Consider the following 16,315-nt stretch of genomic DNA (forward strand, 5'->3'; position numbering starts at 1 on the left):
GAACCACCTCTGCTGGGTTACCCTTCCATGTATCCACTACATTATATGAGTTAATCATGACACCTCCTATCAGGACTTACCTGGAGTGTGCAGTCCGCAGTGCGATCCAACGACATCCCCACGATCTCCACTTCCAGTAGGGGTAGCCCAACCTTCGCACCTTGCGGTCCACATATTACCAGCTTATTGAATGGAGAGAAGCCAAGTATAGATGAATGAGTTGTTGGAGAAAATACTGGACTCATACACACACCCTGGAACACCTCTAACCATGAAGCTAGAGGAGATTATTGTACTATTACCAGGGGATTTAACTCAGGTCATAGGGAGGGTTGCCTTCCTTTGATCCCAGAAGCTCTATAAATTCCCCCTGGGCTAACCTGCCAGTGCTTAGTTGTACTGGTGTCAGACACCAGTAGGATGTCTGCGTTATGGAAGAAGGAGGAGAAGCCCAGTATGCAGGATGACCGGGGGCAAGGTAAAACAATATAGGGCTGCAACTAACGATTATTTTAATAATCGATTAGTTGGCCGATTATTTTTTCGATTAATTGGATAAAAAAATGCAATTTTTTTAAATTTAAAATAATGTAATAAAAAACGTACAATTTACACTTTCATCTCTTTATTGCAATGGCCTCTCTCTATTCACCTTCTTATTTTACTGACATAATAATAAAAGCTACAAGAACCCAAACACAGTGTTTCTCAAACTAGGTTTTAATACAAAGTTATTAGTAAATATGAATTCATATGTTAACTATTTTTCATATTTAATAAAAACTATGAGGAAAAAAAGCCTTATTTAAATTTTTTTTATTTACCAAACTGCCCCCGGTTATGCACATCAGCTTGCCACTCTGCCCCCATATATGCCTTATACCTCTTATATGCCAGATTCCACTGTGCCCCTGATATGCCTTATACTCCTTATATGCCAGTGATATGCAACTGAGCCCCCTAATATACCTTTTACCCCCAGATGTTTTATGACCCCCTGATATGCCTAATATCGATATGCCTTATACCCCCTATATTCCCTGAAATTCATAATACCCCCCATACACCACTATAACTCACCCATACACAACTCTGGCTCCTCCCCCTCCCATACACCACTCTGGCTCCTCCCCCTCCCATGCACCACTCTGGCTCCTCCCCCCATACTCCACTCTGCCGCCTCCCCCTCCCATACACCACTCTGGCTCCTCCCCCTCCCATACTCCACTCTGCCTCCTCCCCCTCCCGTACACTACTCTGGCTCCTCCTCCTCCCATACACCACTCTGCCTCCCCCCTCCCATACTCCACTCTGCCTCCTCCCCCTCCCATACTCCACTCTGCCTCCTCCCACTCCCATACTCCACTCTGCCTCCTCCCCTCCCATACATCACTTTGGCTCCTCCTCCTCCCATACATCACTTTGCCTCCTCCCCCTCCCATACTTCACTCTGCCTCCTCCCCCCTCCCATACACCACTCTGGCTCCTCCCCTCTCCCATACAACTCTGGCCCCTCCCATACTCCACTCTGGCTCCTCCCCCTCCTATACTCCACTCTGCCTCCTCCCCCTCCCATACTCCACTCTGGCTCCTCCCCCTCCCATACTCCACTCTGCCTCCTCCCCCTCCCATACACTACTCTGGCTCCTCCCCCTCCCATACTCCACTCTGGCTCCTCCCCCTCCCATACATCACTCTGGCTCCCCCCCATACATCACTTTGGCTCCTCCCCTCCCATACATCACTTTGGCTCCTCCCCCTCCCATACACCACTCTGCTTCCCCCCCCCTCCCATACACCACTCTGGCTCCTCCCCTCTCCCATACAACTCTGGCCCCTCCCCCTCCCATACTCCACTCTGGCTCCTCCCCCTCCTATACTCCACTCTGCCTCCTCCCCCTCCCATACTCCACTCTGCCTCCTGTCAGCAACGGATCTTCACTAGACAAGGACTTTCACTGCAGCTTCATAGAAGCCACAGTGTAAGTGAAGTGCAGTAACGGACACTCACAGGCTGACAGAAAATCATCCTCTCTGGGGGGGAGGAGCCACAGTGGTGTATGGGAGGGTGGCTCCCATACACCCTTCTGACTCCTCCCCCCTCCCATACACCGCTCTGCCTCTCTACCCGGCTCCGTTACTGACAGTAACGGAGGCTGTCTGTGCGATGCAGACCCCCACCAGCTGACAGAGAGGATGATTCTCTGTCAGCCTGTGAGTGTCTGCATCGCACAGACAGCCTCCGTTACTGCACTTCACTTACACTGTGGCTTCTATGAAGCTGCAGTGAAAGTCCTTGTCAGTAATGGAGCCGGGAGAGAGGCAGAGTGACGTATGGGAGGGGGAGGAGTCAGAGGGGTGTATGGGAGGGGGGAGAGAGACGGAAGTGAGAGACCGGCCGACAGTGAGGGGAATCCAGGTCTCCTGCAGCGTTGCGGGGATCTGGATTCCGGTGTTATAATCCGATCTCTGTTTGAGATCGGATTATTATAAGGAGAGGAGTTTTTCAGAGCATTTGCTCTGAAAAAAACCCCCTCTTTTTATAATCGATAAACATCGATTCGATTAATTGATGATGAAATTCGTTGCCAACGATTTTCATAATCGATTATTATCGATTTTATCGATTAGTTGTTTCAGCCCTAAAACAATACAAAAATAGCGTAGTCAGGGCACAAGCAAAAGGTCAGGTTCAGGCAGCAATCCAAATAGCATAGTCAGGGCACAGGCAAAAGGCCAGGTTCAGGCAGCAGCCCAAATAGCGTAGTCAGGGCACAGGCAAAAGGTCAGGTTCAGGTTTAGGTTAGAACAGGGACAGGAGCACAGCACTGGGAACGCTATGTAAGACACAGAACGTCTCAGAATATCTGAGCGCCGCTATAAGGGAGCTAGGGTGTTTTATAGGGATCTCCACCCTCCGTTGCGCCCCTAACATAATCAGTAGTGAGAGACGGCTCTGGAGGCGCCGCCCCTCCAGGAGAACGCACTGCATTCACACCTCCCTCCTCCTCCTGCACACAGTCGGCAGGAGGAGGAGGTGCCAGAGCGGCTTGAAGAAGAAGCGCTGCCTCCGTCATGGAACCCGACAGGCGTTGTCACCGTTTTCCCCAGCTCCCTGCGTGGACGCAGGGAGTGAAGAATACGCTATCCAGGGAACCTGCCGCGAACCGTCGCCGACGACCTCTGACAGTACGCGCCTGACAACTGGTTCCTGTTCCACTGTGCCTTTTGGTTTCGGTCCCCAAGCAGTTTTGTTTGATCTCCTGGTTTCTGACACTTATTTGCCCTTCTGGACATCCCAGTTTGCTACCCGCGCTCTAACCTACGGCTTTTATTAATTTTATGCGCCTTCTGACCTCTGGAGTGTTACCGACCACTCTCTAACAAGGCCCTCATGCCATCTCTCCTGCTCAGGTTTCATTTAGGTCAGTCGTGTTTGAAGGTTGGCCTACCCATCTACTAGCGCCATCCTCAAAACCTTACATATCCAGAGATGGCCCTCTTGGGTATTGCTCCACATGATATATCCTCTGGTAGTAAGATTAAACAAATTGCGAAGGCAGTTGCCAGCAAAATCATTTTAAATCAAGTATATCCTCCTCCTCCTGTCCTAACGCAGCTACAGCTCAGTATAACCATACACTAGCCCCAGTACTAGATATGGTTGCCCCTGTAACTGTACGCAATCCCCCACGCCGTCCACCTCAGCCACGGCATTCCACACAGACACGTCTCCTCCAAAGGTGTTCACATACCGCTGAGCACCTATGAAGTCTCGTTCACCGGAAGACTTCACTCACAACAAATTCATGCTCCGTTCCAATATATTGGCCCTTCATCTCTCTAAACAAACATATTTCATTTAAATTAATCACCTCTCTTTCCCATAACCCTAAACATCTATTTTCCACTTTTAACACTCTTCTCTGTCCCGCAGCAGCTCTCTTGCCCTCCAACTTCTCTGCCCAGGAGGTAGCCTACTTGAAAAACAAAATTGACACCATAGTGTCACTCATAGGGTACCTCAACCTCCCTCCTCACCTCAATCCATCCTCACCTGCTTCAGCCCAGTTACACCCATTGAGGTTTCTGAGGTCCTGTTGTCCTCCCATCTCACCAACTGTCCCCTTGACCTTGCACCCTCACATGTCCTCCCACCTCTCTAGTGTCCTTACCCCAAACCTAACCCACATCTTTAATCTCTCCTTTTCCTCTGGTGTATTCCCATCCTCATTCAAACATGCCATCATCTCCCCCATCCTAAAGAAACCTTCCCTTGATCCCACATCCCCATCAAGCTACCATCCAGTTTCACTTCTCCCACTAGCTTTCAAACTGCTGGAACGATCAACTTACAATCAACTAACAAACTTTTTCTCTTCAAACTCTCTACTTGACCCTCTACAATCCAGTTTCCATCCACAGCATTCAACAGAGACTGCACTTGCTAAAATTACTAATGACCTCCTCGCATCGTAAACAAAAGGCCAATTCTCACTGGTTATTCTCTTGGACCTCTCCGCAGTCTTTCACTGCTTGCTCCTTTCCCCTACCGCTATCTATTGGTGTTCCTAAAGGCTCATTTATTGGGCCTCTGCTATTCTCCATCTACACTTCTTCCTTTGGCTTCCAGGACCACCTATATGAGAATGATACCCTAATCTATATTTCTGCTCCTGACCTTTCCCCCTCTCTTCTAACTCGCCTCACCTGTCTATCAGGAAGTGCATCATGGATGTCGTCCCGTTACCTAAAGCTCAACATCTCTAAGACATAACTCATGGTAATCTCGCCATCGGCTCTGTCCACTTTTCCTGACATCTCTATTACTGTTGACAACTCCACTATCCAACCAACGGACCAGGTTCACTGCCTTGGTGTCACCCTTGACTCTACTCTCTCTTTCATCCCTCACATCCAGTCCCTCACCAAATCCTGACACCTTCACCTGAAAAACATCTCCCGAATCCGCCCATTCTTCACACAAGACACAGCCAAATTACTGATCCACTCCCTTGTGATATCCCACCTGGATTATTGCAGCTCTCTACTAACCGGTCTCTCCCTGTCCCGCCTTTCCCCTGCTTCAATCCATCCTCAACATTGCAGCTAGATTAATTTTTCTATGCTGCCGTTCCTCAGCCGCTGCTCCACTATGCCAATCACTTCATTGGCATCTCATAACTTTCAGAATCAAATTTAAACTTCTGACCCTGACCTATAGAGCCCTCAACAACTCGGCACCCCCTTACATCTCTATCCTCCTATCCAAATACACCCCTACCCGCCCTCTTCGCTCCTCTCACGACCTGCGGCTATCTTCTACTGTTGTTACCTCTTCCCACTCCCGTATTCTGGATTTCACCCGCGCCGTACCCCTCGTGTGGAGTTCCCTTCACAGTTCCATCAGACTTTCTACCTTGTACACAACTTTCAAAACCCCTCTGAAAACCCACCTGTTCAAGGAAGCGTACAGCATTCCTTCCCAGTACTCTCAACCATCATCATAATCAAGCCATCTGGATAATTAACAGCTTTCACATATCATCGGAACCAGATCAACTCATCCCCATCCAAGCAGTCCTCTCCTATTGTCTCACTTCCCCCTCAACCACCGACTAGATTTTAAGCTCGCAAGAGCAGGGCCCTCTTCTCCTTTGTACCAGTTTGTTATTGTGTGTGATTCTAAATTGTTCTACTGACTGTAACAGAGCTGCGGAATCTGCCGGCACTTTATTAATAAATGTAATGTAATATGAATACTTTGATGAGGCCAGATTTTTCATCTTCTATCTTTATTTAGAAAAAAAATATATATTTTGTTTCAAATGGATTGGACAAACTCAGTGACCCAAAAGGAGTTAAGAATAAAACATGTTATTAATACATGGCAAACCTTTATCAATACATTGGATATTAATGTCCGTACTCAGATCATTTGTACATTTCCACATACTAAGACTCTACAAGTGAAGCATCTTATACAGTCATAGGAGGGTTGCAATGACAGGGAATGTTGGGAAGAGACAAAACATTCCTAGCTGATACAGACCTCTTTTTAGCCCTATTAGTTATAGTTAATAGTTTTGTCGTTTAAGTCTTATTTTAAAATTGTTTCATCATGCTGGGCATCCTACAAGTGCTTTACTCACAGCCCTTCTTACGCCACATTATACACTTGCTACCATTGCACTAGAGCAGAATGCAATATACATTTTAGCTCGTGCCTTTCATATCATTATATGTACCTTTTTGTATTCTATGCATTACACATGGTAGTGCTACCAAACTATGGATGACTATTGACTCAGTTAAGTAGTGGATGATTAAAATGTTATCTTTAAATTATCCCAATTCTGTTGGTAGACGTTCCATGTTTCTTTATTACCTTGTCCCACACAGACCTGTTCAATGTTTCTGGAGCAATGCTTCTTAGGAACATGTCATGACTTTTCTCTAACCAAGAAACCATATATGTAGACCAAAGAGGGTAATGTCACAAATGTAAAAAAGAAACTTACTGGCACAGCTGGGATAAAAATCATCACATATGTCTGTGCTAACCTTAAACAAAAAGAATTGGTCACTTTTCATAACAAAAACATGCATTATGCACAGTTCAATCTACTTTTACAGATTACATGAATGTTGTCAGTAATGGATGTTATACTTTACACAGTTTACTCAACTCCTTTTTGCTGAAGCATCGTATAACAAATTGTTCATTTAAATACTCCTTTTTTGATGAAGCATTGTATAAAAAATTGATCATTTAAATACATTCACAAACCAAGCGCTAAAACCATTTCAGTGAATGCTGTGTATGGGTCAAACAGTATATGTCAGTCCAAATTAACTAAATATAATAATAATGATCCTCAATGCATTCAAACATTTAGTATTTTATTGGAGTGGATACAAATAACTGATGTCACAGCTATACAACTGGAAAAAAGGTTTGAGATTATGCAGATTTTATTTTTGAGTCACAAGATGAAACTTAAGTCCCATAGAAAAAACCGATGTTCCTCTTTGAGCATACAATATAGTGTTGTATAGACTAATGTATGTTAGTACTGATGAAAATCTAAGTTTGTTCATTTAGGCATTATCTGCAGACCTGGAGGCTACCATTGCTGTCAGTCATATGATGTTTTTGGAGAGTTTCTCTGCTCAACCACAACACTGGGCTGATTCTGATTATTTATGACAATGCTAATGGACTCCATTTCTCTCTTGATCTTCATTAGTTATAGTGTCCAGTTGGTCCACTGTATTGTTTACCACAGACAGTATAATTATTATTAGTATTATTATTATCTTTTATTTATATAGAGCCAACAATTGATGCAGCGTTTAATTATATAAAGGGTCAGGATGTTTGCCTACACAGTAAACGAAAAAATTATTTGATTCCCTGCTGATTTTGTACGTTTGCCCACTGACATGATCAGTCTATAATTTTAATGGTAGGTTTATTAGAATAATGAGAGACAGAAAACAGCAAAAAATACAGAATAACACATATCAAATAAGTTATAAATTGATTTGCATTTTACTCAGTAAAGTAAGTATTTGACCCCTTTGCAAAACATGTACTTGGTGGCAAAACCCTTGTTGGCAATCACAGAGGTCAGACGTTTCTTGTAGTTGGCCACCAAGTTTGCACACATATCAGGAAGGATTTTGTCCCACTCCTCTTTGCAGATCCTCTCCAAGTCATTAAGGTTTCGAGGCTGACGTTTTGACACTCGAACCTTTAGATTCCTCCACAGATTGTCTATGGGATTAAGGTCTGGAGACTGGCTAAGCCACTCCAGGACGTTAATGTGCTTCTTTTTGAGCCATTCCTTTGTTGCCTTGGCCATCTGTTTGTCAATGTCATGCTGGAATACCCATCCACGACCCATTTTCAATGCCCTAGCTGAAGGAATGAGGTTCTCACCCAAGATCGTCCCTTTGATGCAGTGAAGTTGTCGTGTCACCTTAGCTGAAAAACACCCCCAAAGCATAATGTTTCCACCTCCATGTTTGACAATTGGGGCAATGTTCTTGGGGTCATAGGCAGCATTCCTCCTCCTCCTCCAAACACGCCGAGTTGAGCTGATGCCAAATAGCTAAATTTTGGCCTCGTCTGACCACAACATTTTCACTCAGTTCTCCTCTGAATCATTCAGATGTTCATTGGCTTCAGATGGGCCTGTACATGTGCTTTTATGAGCAGGGGGTCCTTGCGGGCGCGGCAGGATTTCAGTCCTTCACGGTGTAGTGTACCAATTGTTTTCTTTTTTTTGCTGGTGACTATGGTCCCAGCTGCCTTGAGATAATTGACAAGGTCCTCCCGTGTAGTTCTGGACTGATTTCTCACAGTTCTCATGATCATTGAAACACCAGGAGGTGACATCTTGCATGGAGACCCAGACCGAGGGAGATTGACAGTTATTTTGTGTTTCTTCCATTTGCAAATAATCACATCAACTTTTGTCACCTTCTCACCAAGCTGCTTGGCGATGGTCTTGTAGCCCATTCCAGTGTAGGTCTACAATCTTGTCCCTGACATCTTTGGACAGCTTTTTGTTCTTGGCCAAGGTGGAGAGTTTGGAATCTGATTGATTGCTTCTGTGGACAGGTGTCTTTTATACAGGTAACAAACTGAGATTAGGAGCACTCCCTTTAAGAGAGTGCTCCTAATCTCAGTTTGTTACCTGTATAAAAGACACCTGGGAGACAGACATCTTGCTAATTGATAGGGGATCAAATACTTCACTGAATAAAATGCAAATCAATTTTTAATTTATTTGAAATGCATTGTTATTCTGTCTCTTACTGTTCAAATAAACCTACCATTAAAATTATTGACTGATAATGTCTTTGTCAGTGGGCAAACATACAAAACCAGCCAGGAATCAAATAATGTTTTCCTTCACTGTAAAATGGGCTAAATAAACAGAGATTAGAAAACATCCAATGGCTAATATGCAGCTTTTATTAAAACTTTTAATGCATTTTTTCAGTTTTTACCTACTGGATAAAATGGTACATTAGTTAAAAAGCAAGACATCACCAAATCGATATTGCTATTCTGAATATAATATAAGACCGGAGACTGATTATGGTCTGAGTCTTACCATCAGGAAGGAGAAGACTACTGTACATAGGCCAACTTGGTTTTACGTATCTATTATCCAGTACCTTTTCGGTATAAACTGATTGATAATGACAATAATGTAATAATAACTGAAAAGTGTTTTATAGCTTGCTTTTTAACTGTGCGTTATTCGTACTTTGATCAGCTGTTATACAGAGTTTAGCTGCTATCAGTTGTGTTTGTCAGAAATTACGTGTAATATTAACCTGGCAACATCCGGATTCTGTCTGAAGAGCAGCAGAATGTGTTCAGTATTAATGAAGATGCCCCAGCAAGGAAAGCAGAACAGTAACAGGATCAGAATTCCCCTCTGTAAGATTATTCCAATGCGTTTCATATTTTTACCACCATACGTCTATAAGAAAGTAAATAATAGAGGAAAAATTACAAATTAGTAACAATTCAATCTGTTTTTTTATTTACATATATGCAACATGTGTTTGACACATCATATACCTGACAGAGGAGACTCCATGCTGCCGGAAGAAAACCTGATGTCCAGTGTATCAGCAAAAAGAGGTCCCCACCGGCAGTGGCATCACAACCTGGGTGCGGGGGGGGACCGCACCCGGGTGACACGTTACAGGGGGTGACACCACACCAGGCAGAGAACTCTATGAGAGTGTAATCTGCCTGGGATCACCCTACCATAGCGTGGCCGTGGCAGTACAACAGGAGCGAAGGAGGCAGACCTGGCACTGGCAGATCATCACTGGACGGCGGAGGAGGAATTACGGCACCACGCACATCGAGATGGTGACACCAACCCTAGTGACGCCACTGCCCACCGGTGCAAAGATCATAATACCGTATTGTCCAAAATATAGGCCGTGGCTGATTATAGGCCGCAACCCTAAAGTTTAATGTTAACTTAAAGAAAATATAATTAACAGAAACATTACTAGAAAGCTAAGAGTATTCCGCTTTTTCAGTTTTTATTCCTGGAGCGCTTTCACAAGAGGGTCGGGCAAAGGAACAGGAAGAGAGGCTGTCCCTGTTAACTATTCTTAATTCATTTTTTTAATATATTTTAATAATCACATTGTGATTAGTAAGCTGGGCTCCACTGACCCGCATGGTTGAATGCAGTACCTTAGGGTTCTCACAAGTGTCTTGAGAAACACCCTAGAGAACTTTTTTATTTTTTAGGAAAAATATCTCACGCACTTGTGATCACATCTCCAGAGCAGTCACAGTGCGTCCTGGGGTGGGTTATTGTTGATGTCCTCCCAAAACTTCTTTTAAAGCAGGCGGCCTGTGCCATATTTAATATGGCGCATGGTGATGCTTCGGGGTGCAATCAGACAGAGCCCCTGCTGCAGTTTTCGGGGTTGCTGAATGCCTTGGGAGAAGAAAGCGGTCTTTGAACCCGTTTAACCTCATCCCGTGTCAGGCATGTCAATTGTTGCCAATAGGATGAATTTCTCTGATATGCCTCCATTTGGGAGGAGAAAGCGATCTTGATTTGATTTTGCTGTAACTCTACCTGAGAAATGAGGGTGTCGCATGCATTCGACAAGCCTGAACCAATAGATATTCCTGAAACATTGATGACCTAAAAAACAAATGGCATATTACAAATGAAACATTTAAAACTATTTCTATTCTAACCCATATGTCTTATGTAACTCAGCTCCAGTAACCATCCCTATAATAATAAAAAACAGCGTTATCTGCACGTTATTACTGAAATCTAGTAATAAATTACTGACACCATATAAGAAATCCTTGACTAAATCATACATCACTCCTATCTACCAAAGTTGGAGGCCTGATAATTCATCTCATATTACCGTATTTGCTCGATTATAAGATGAGGTTTTTTCCAGAAAAATACCCCTCGCCTTATAATCGGGGTCATCTTATAATCAGACCTCAACTAGGTCTGACTATGAGACTAAGATCCAGATCCCCCGCAGTGATGGAAATAAAAACTAAATATTTTTCTCAATCATAGCTTTTATTAAAAAAAAATTGAATTTACATGAATTTACATTTACTGGTAAAACTTTTTTCCTATAGAGTTGTCTTATATTCAGGCTTTTTCTTCTTTTCATAAATTAATATTCAGATTTTGGGGGGTCGTCTTTTAATCAGGGTCATCTTATAATCGAGCAACTACGGTAGTTAATCTGGCATTTACTTTCTCCCAAGGCACATGCCAATATATGAAACGCATGACACACAGTTTATAAAATGCATCATTAAATAAACCAGATTTCCTACAATGCATCTTACATTCAAAATAGTGCAGACAGGGTCCTGTTATGTTAATATAAAGTTTTACCTACACATTGGGTTACATACAGCACATTATCAAAACGAAAACTATAGATTCTGAAACAAAAACAGTGCAAAAAAAACAAGGATGGAATAACACCTACAACAATAGCAAGTACCACAGAGTCCAACTCAATCTTTCCCAAATGTCCACAGAAAACAGAGCTTACAATATTCAAAAGGAACACCATAATTTGGGACAGGAACTGAAAAACAAAAGCAGGAGAAAAAGTTTAGTATATTTTCAATGCATATATATGGCTAAACAGAAGGTAGCTTTCCATATTATGCTAAAGAAAGCAGATCAATTCGCATTCAGTATTAATCCCTATGTATTTGTTTAGGTTCCTTCTGAACAATAAAGGATCAACTAATCCATTCCTATAGGAGAAGGTTGTTGGCATTAGCCCTCTATAATGCAGAGGAAATGGTGTAGGATAGTGTATTCCCTCTCATCTCACCTAATCTTTAAATTGCAGTTTAGCAGATATACCCCATTAAGACCTGACAATCCTAAACAAATAAGATGATGAGCATTGAGCATCACTGGCTTCCTCTGGAAGGTTATGGGTTAAATATCATTTGTGGAGAATATCTGATAAATATTGTCATCTCTAGCAGATAGAGCAGGGGTGTCCAAGTTTTTCTGCAGTGGACCACTTCATCAGAATTGCATACGTGCAAGGGCCGCACTGATTTTTCACTGTGAGAAAATACGGCCTTTAATAAAATATGCAGCTTAAAATAAAGTAAATGACAAAAAACCTTTATTTTTCCTCTCACTGATTTCTGGGCCTAGAAAGTTTTGTGACTAAAAATTCAGGATTCTGGATAAGTAAAAATGAAATAGTTCTATTTATCCTAGGGATACACCGGAATGAGAGTTCTGGACCAAAACCGAAAATTCAGGGCTCACTTAGCTGAAACCGAAAACAACCCCCCACCTTTCAAAATAATAAAAAATCCCACACTTTTAACCCCTTAAGGACAATGGACGGTCCCTAAACCCATTGAAAACAATGCATTTTGAGCAGTACATGCACAAAAAATGTAATAACAATGTTTATATATATATATATATATATATATATATATAATGATTGTTAACAGCAATCTCAGGCATTCCCAGATTCCAGCATGTACTGGATGGCTGGGCATGATAGGAGTGTGATTGCTGTCAACAATCATATATAAATCAATATTGTTGTATTTTTTTGTCCAATTTTGGTGTGTTAACCACACTTTTATTAAAAGTACACACCACAATTGGACAAAAAATTAAACAATATGACCCAGGCAACCAATAAATGCTGGAACCTAGGCATGATGGGACTGTGATTGCTACTAGCAATCATACTCCTATCATCCCAAATCAGCCAGTACATGCTGGTACAGGGTGGCTGTATGTGCAGACCCCATAACGCTGGCAGCATCAATACACAAGGGGGGCAGCTAGCCAGGTTTCAGCATTTACTGGCTGACTTTGGATGATAGGAGTGTGATTGCTAACAGCAATCACAGTCCTATCATGTCTAGGTGTCACTAACGGTGGTTCAGGCTGTGGATCCACGCTGCAGTACAAGGAAAGGCGCCCCCAAGCGGTGATGACGAGCAGTACAGGAATAACCAGATGGTACTAGGAGCTGGCAATCGGGTAGTCGGGGTCACAAGCAGAGGTCAGGACAGGCAGCAAACAACGGATAGTCGGGGTCACGAGCAGAGGTCAGGGCAGGCAGCAAACAACGGATGGTCAGGTTCAAGCAAAGTTCAGGCAACGAAAAGGCAAATAAGATTCTGGAACGCTAGTGAAGGCAATAAAGGCACTATCACAGGCAAGGGGTACATGCAGACTGAAGGTTTAAATAGTCCTCTAGCTCAGGATCCTCCTACCCCCTAAATTAGGGGGAGGAAAAGAGATAAGTACCCCTTTAAGACGCGGCATAAATATTCATGAGACGCGCATCCCGTCTAACCTTAGATCACCACACGGGGGCGCGCGTCTAACGGCCGGACGGACCAGAACGCGTCTTCCCGCGAACAGAACGAGCAGGGGGCTGAACGCGCGGGCTGCGTCTCGGCTCCCCTGCTCGTGGCAACGCTGGAACCGCCGGCAAGGTAACACTAGGTTCCAGCACTTACACATCCATTACACACAAATTCATTCATTCATTCACAAATTCATTCCCTCAATCACGCACACTCATTCAAATATGATCCCAGTTGCCCTGGTTGCCGATCTCACGCGGGTCGCACCTCGAGGTGCCGTGGGCCGCATTTGGCCCGCGGGCCGCATGTTGGACCATTTAAATGCCTTAACTGCACAATTAGCTACCGGTCCTCCAGGCTAAGATCAACAGTAGTATCTGTGAGAATAGAAACCCTTTAACTTCTGGGCTCTTTAAGTGACAATCAGGTACGTGTCAACAGACACGTACCTACAATAGGGATGGACCAAAATTAAAATTCTGGACCGAAATTGAAAATTTAGGATTCACTTGGCCGAAACTGGAAATGACCCCCCCACATTTAAAAAAAAACCCCAAAAAATGTTTTATTAAACGTAACACCAAAATTTGACAAAAAAAAAATCAATAGCAATATTACCGTATTTGCTCAATTATAAGATAAGGCTTTTTTCAGAGCAAATGCTCTGAAAAATAACAATAAAAGGAAATGAAAACAAGGAAATAATAAAAAAAATGTCAATTATAGTTTTTATTATATAAGAAAAAATAGTTTACATGTGAAGTAAGATTTACTAGTAAAACTTGTTTCTTATAGGGCAGTTTTATATTCAGGCTTTTTCTTTTCTTCCTAAATTAATATTCAAATTTTGGGGGGTCGTCTTATAATCAGGGTCATCTTATAATCGAACAAATACTGTAATATATATATATATATATATTATTGTTAACAGCAGTCATACTCCTATCATGCCCAGGCATACCCAGATTCCAACATGTACTGGCTGACTTAGCATGATAGGAGTGTGACTGTGGTTCAACACTGAAAAATGTGCATGCCCCAAATGTGTCCCTTTTGCCCTCAAACACCCAGTGAAACTCATGCATGGGATTACTATACTCAGGAGATATTACTGAACACATACTGGGGTGTTGTGTGGCAGTGATAAATGCCAGGACCTGTTAATTTATACCTGCAGGAAAATGTTTGTGAGAAAAAAAAGTTGGACAAAGACTGGTGCATAGAAAGAGTTAAAATATTAGCATTTGAAATACCCTGGGGTGTCTAGTCATCAAACATATATGGTTTGATGGAAAAAATTGCATTGACCAGCTTCAGATACCTGAAATAGCACATGGAGGCAGAATGACCAGATTTGGAAAAAATGGTTTGGAAACAACAAAACACTACTTGTACAAATTGCCCTATAACTTGCAAAAAAAGCAACTGTTGTGCAGTTGTTAACTCCCTTTCATACCAAGAGAAGAACTTTTGTGTTACAAACTGAATTTGTATAAGTGTACGTATCTGGTTTATCATTATGATGCATTAAAATATATATATAATATATATATATATATATATATATATATATATATATATATATATATATATATATATATTCTTCCGGAGAAATTACACACTGAATAAATACTGTTCTATACCCACTATATGAACACCAGGGAGGGGAAGACTTACAAAAAACTCAGAGAATAAGATAATTCCCGTTAACATATATAGGTCCCTCTTACCAGCGGTCCGGCCAGCACACACTGTTCTTTCACTTCACTCATGAAGCCAGCAGGCAGCAGCCGGCGGAGACCGCGAGGAAGCCAGTTGGACTTACCGTTGAACGGTAAGCCCTCCGCTGGCCGCTCCGCTCCGCTGTTCTCTCGTGCGTTCATTTTCTCCCAGGGAGAAGTCACAGTACTGTCAGCGTCTGTTACATCTGCTCTGAAGCGCCGCCCACTGCATTGAAAATAGAGGAATGGAAGGTGCCGCAAGCATTAAGGGGCGGGGGTCTTCAAAGGGGGTCACAGTATTTATGCGTAACACATCTAGCTAAGAACAATAAAGCTTATGAGACGGATTTGAACTGAGTTGATTCCAATTGCCAGCGCAACATACTCAGTGGCGTCGGCAGGGGGGGGCCAGAGGGGGCCATGGCCCCCCTAAATCATGCTGTGCCCCCCGGTGTGCCCCCCCAATTGAAACGCCGTCTTTTTTTTTTTTTTTTTTAATAGATCCGGAGGAGAGAGAGAGAGGCGCCGAGCGGTCGCTGAGGAATAAGTTCTCAGCGACCGTTCGGCGCCTCTCACTCTTTTCCGCGACCGCGAGGCCTCTGCCTTGGTCGCAGTGCCGGCATTTCAAGCTGAGCGCCGGTATATGATGTCATATCCGGCGCTCAGCAATGAAGCCGCGCACACTGCGGCAGAGCCAGGAAGACAGAGACCTCGCGATCCCGCCGCTGGACTTCTACAAGCCCAAGGTAAGTGAACTTCAAAGGGGGGGGAGGAGGGTAGAAAGTTAGGAGGGGGTTAGAGAGTGAAAAGAGGTAGATAGGAAGTGAGAAGAGTTAGATAGGGATACATTGGGAGGGAGAGAGGGGGTAGATAGGATAGATTGGGAGGGAGAGGGGGTAGTTAGGATAGATTGGGAGGGAGAGGGGGTAGTTAGGATAGATTGGGAGGGAGAGGGGGTAGTTAGGATAGATTGGGAGGGAGAGGGGGTAGTTAGGATAGTTTGGGAGGGAGAGGGAGATATTAACATATATTGGCAGCAGGGGCTAATATTAATATTAATTGGCAGCAGGGTCTAGTATTTATATTCATATTGGCAGCAGGGTCTAGTATTTATATATATATCGGCAGCAGGGGCTAATATTAATATATATTGGCTGCAGGGGCTAAGTTTATATATATA

The 16,315-nt window shown here is 43.2% G+C and overlaps 1 protein-coding gene across 1 annotated transcript in view; it reads right to left on the minus strand.

The window, feature by feature from the left end:
- The window catches only part of LOC149300988 (multidrug and toxin extrusion protein 2-like), a 76,114-nt gene extending 60,817 nt beyond the window's left edge, over positions 1 to 15,297 (minus strand). Inside the window, exons 1-5 of the mRNA XM_089484502.1 lie at positions 15,145 to 15,297; positions 11,533 to 11,634; positions 10,635 to 10,703; positions 9,355 to 9,503; positions 6,522 to 6,564 (exon numbers count right to left, since the gene is read on the minus strand). Of these exons, the coding sequence (XP_089340628.1) occupies positions 6,522 to 6,564; positions 9,355 to 9,503; positions 10,635 to 10,703; positions 11,533 to 11,634; positions 15,145 to 15,297 (516 nt within the window). The remainder of the gene's footprint in view (positions 1 to 6,521; positions 6,565 to 9,354; positions 9,504 to 10,634; positions 10,704 to 11,532; positions 11,635 to 15,144) is intronic.
- Positions 15,298 to 16,315: the final 1,018 nt, after the last annotated feature.

Source organism: Sceloporus occidentalis, unplaced genomic scaffold (genome assembly GCF_023333645.1).
Source record: "Sceloporus occidentalis isolate IW3139 unplaced genomic scaffold, rSceOcc1.0.p SCAF_22, whole genome shotgun sequence".
Taxonomy (NCBI): domain Eukaryota; kingdom Metazoa; phylum Chordata; class Lepidosauria; order Squamata; family Phrynosomatidae; genus Sceloporus; species Sceloporus occidentalis.